At 26.8% G+C, this 2152-nt stretch overlaps 1 protein-coding gene across 1 annotated transcript; it reads left to right on the forward strand.

Moving 5' to 3' along the window:
* Nucleotides 1-550: 550 nt before the first annotated feature.
* Nucleotides 551-1625, forward strand: LOC126858702 (uncharacterized; the record flags this gene model as incomplete). Its single annotated transcript, XM_050609167.1, has 3 exons — nucleotides 551-582; nucleotides 692-959; nucleotides 1051-1625. Coding segments are annotated over 3 exons (786 nt in total), but the record flags the coding sequence as incomplete, so codon positions are not given.
* Between the last annotated feature and the right edge of the window lie 527 nt (nucleotides 1626-2152).

Raw genomic sequence — 2152 nt, forward strand, 5'->3', positions numbered from 1 at the left:
GATCATCAGTGGATCATTGTTTTTGTGCTCTGTTTATTTTTTAGTTTAAAATTCTTAGGTCTGATATCCGAACTCGAGCTCGAGTATCTCGCCGTCTGTTTGTCATGGTTGAAAATTTCTAATGCTTGACTGTCTGTTAGTTTTTGTTTGAAAATTTCGAGCCTTCAGAGTGAGTTGTAACGTTAAATTTATGGATCTGTTTTTATACTTGACTTTCGACAGCGAGATTACACAGTCTCGCTTCCTAGACTTCGCCTGTTTATTCTTTCTGTCAGACGTAGACTATTTCTTAGAACGTAAATTTATGTCACTAACGAATCTTATGTCACTAACGAATTTTCGATGAAAGAAAACAATCATGCAGTCTCCTGGACGCAATAATTTATATATTAGTATAAAAAAAATATGTTCGTGAAGTCTACCGGAACGTAACAAATACATAATAATACATTTTTAGATTACGTCGAAATACATTTTATTTTACATTAGAATTAATAACGCTCTTACTAGAAAGAAATGGAAAATTTGATAGATTTTCAATCTCTTCTGAAAAGCAATTATTACTTGCTCTTTGGGTAATAGGTACGCATAATTCTTATAGGTAGAATTGAATTACGTTAACAATAATCATAATCTACTCAAGAGTTTTTTGTTTTAAAATACCAAAATATTATATTATTAAATGTTATAGATGCATAAGTGATCGCTTTGATGTTGGCAAAGCAACAACATGGAGAGCTGTTCGAAGAGTTGTCAATGCTCTTTATTTATTTCTTTATACGTTTATTAAGTGGCCGATAAAAGAAGAAGCAGAACAAACATGGAATATTGTAAAAGACAAATGTGGTTTTCCAAAAGTAATTAGAGCTATCGATGGAACACATATACGTATCGCAGCACACAAGATTTATCCTGAAGCATACATCAATAGAAAGGGCTATCATTCAATTCAATTACAGGTATTATTGTAATTATAATTATACTAAAAATTATGCTTTTTAGATACATACAATATCATGTTTATGATACTATATGTATACATGATTTCAGGTTATATGTGATTCTAACCTAAAATTTATACATTGTTATACTGGGCAAATGGGATCTGTGAATGATGCCAGAGTTTTTAAATTATCAGGAGTTTACGATTTATGCACTGAAAACTACTTTTATGATAACAGTCACATACTAATGATGCAGCATACAATTGATCCTTGCGTTATAGTTCCTTTTAAAGATAATGGGCATCTAACTGAATCTCAAGTAAAATATAATACATGTCATGCACAAAGTCGAATAATGGTAGAGAGAGCATTTGGTTTACTCAAAGATAGATTCCGCAGCATATTAGATAAATTATCTATGACCAGAACATATTTGATACCAAAATACATAATTGTGTGTTGCATTTTGCACAATATTTATATATTACAAAAAGATTTCATCGAAATTTCATTTATAGTTAATGAACCGCAATTTACTTTACATAATGATATTAATAACATTGAAAGAAGAAATCAAGGCATAGAGAAATGAAATACAATTATGTACTCATTAATGCATGGAAATATATAAACTATAATAAAAATGTAAATAGTATATAGTATTTATAAAATAATAAAATGTTTTTGGATAATAAATTTTATCTTTATTTCAACTAGTTACAACTTTTATCTTTTTTCAGTTTCAATCTTTTACATTTTTCTTTATATACAACAAAACTTATACTTTTCAAAAATTATATATTATTTGAACCTTTTTGTTTTTTAAACAAATTATTTTTTATCTCTTAAACTAAACTTTTAGTAACATTTATTTAGCTAAATAAACATATTCTTTGTTAATAATATTTGGTAATCTTTTGTTAATAATTTGGAATATAAATAAAAAAAGTATTTTAATTAAACAACAAAACTGAACTAATAATCACAGTTTTAACAGTCTTAAATGTATAATCATAGTTTTAACAGTTTTAAATGTATAATCAGTTTTCAGTAATATCAATTGTTTTGATTGTTAACTATCTTTTGCAACAAATTTTCCATCTAATTCAGAATTTGCATTTTCTCTGAATGTCTCTTTTCTGCAGTTTCACATTTCAATATTTTTTTTTATTAAAGCAATTTTTGATATATTCTTGTAAAATATGATT

The sequence above is a fragment of the Cataglyphis hispanica genome, unplaced genomic scaffold (assembly GCF_021464435.1).
Source record: "Cataglyphis hispanica isolate Lineage 1 unplaced genomic scaffold, ULB_Chis1_1.0 scaffold89_size5069, whole genome shotgun sequence".
Classification (NCBI taxonomy): domain Eukaryota; kingdom Metazoa; phylum Arthropoda; class Insecta; order Hymenoptera; family Formicidae; genus Cataglyphis; species Cataglyphis hispanica.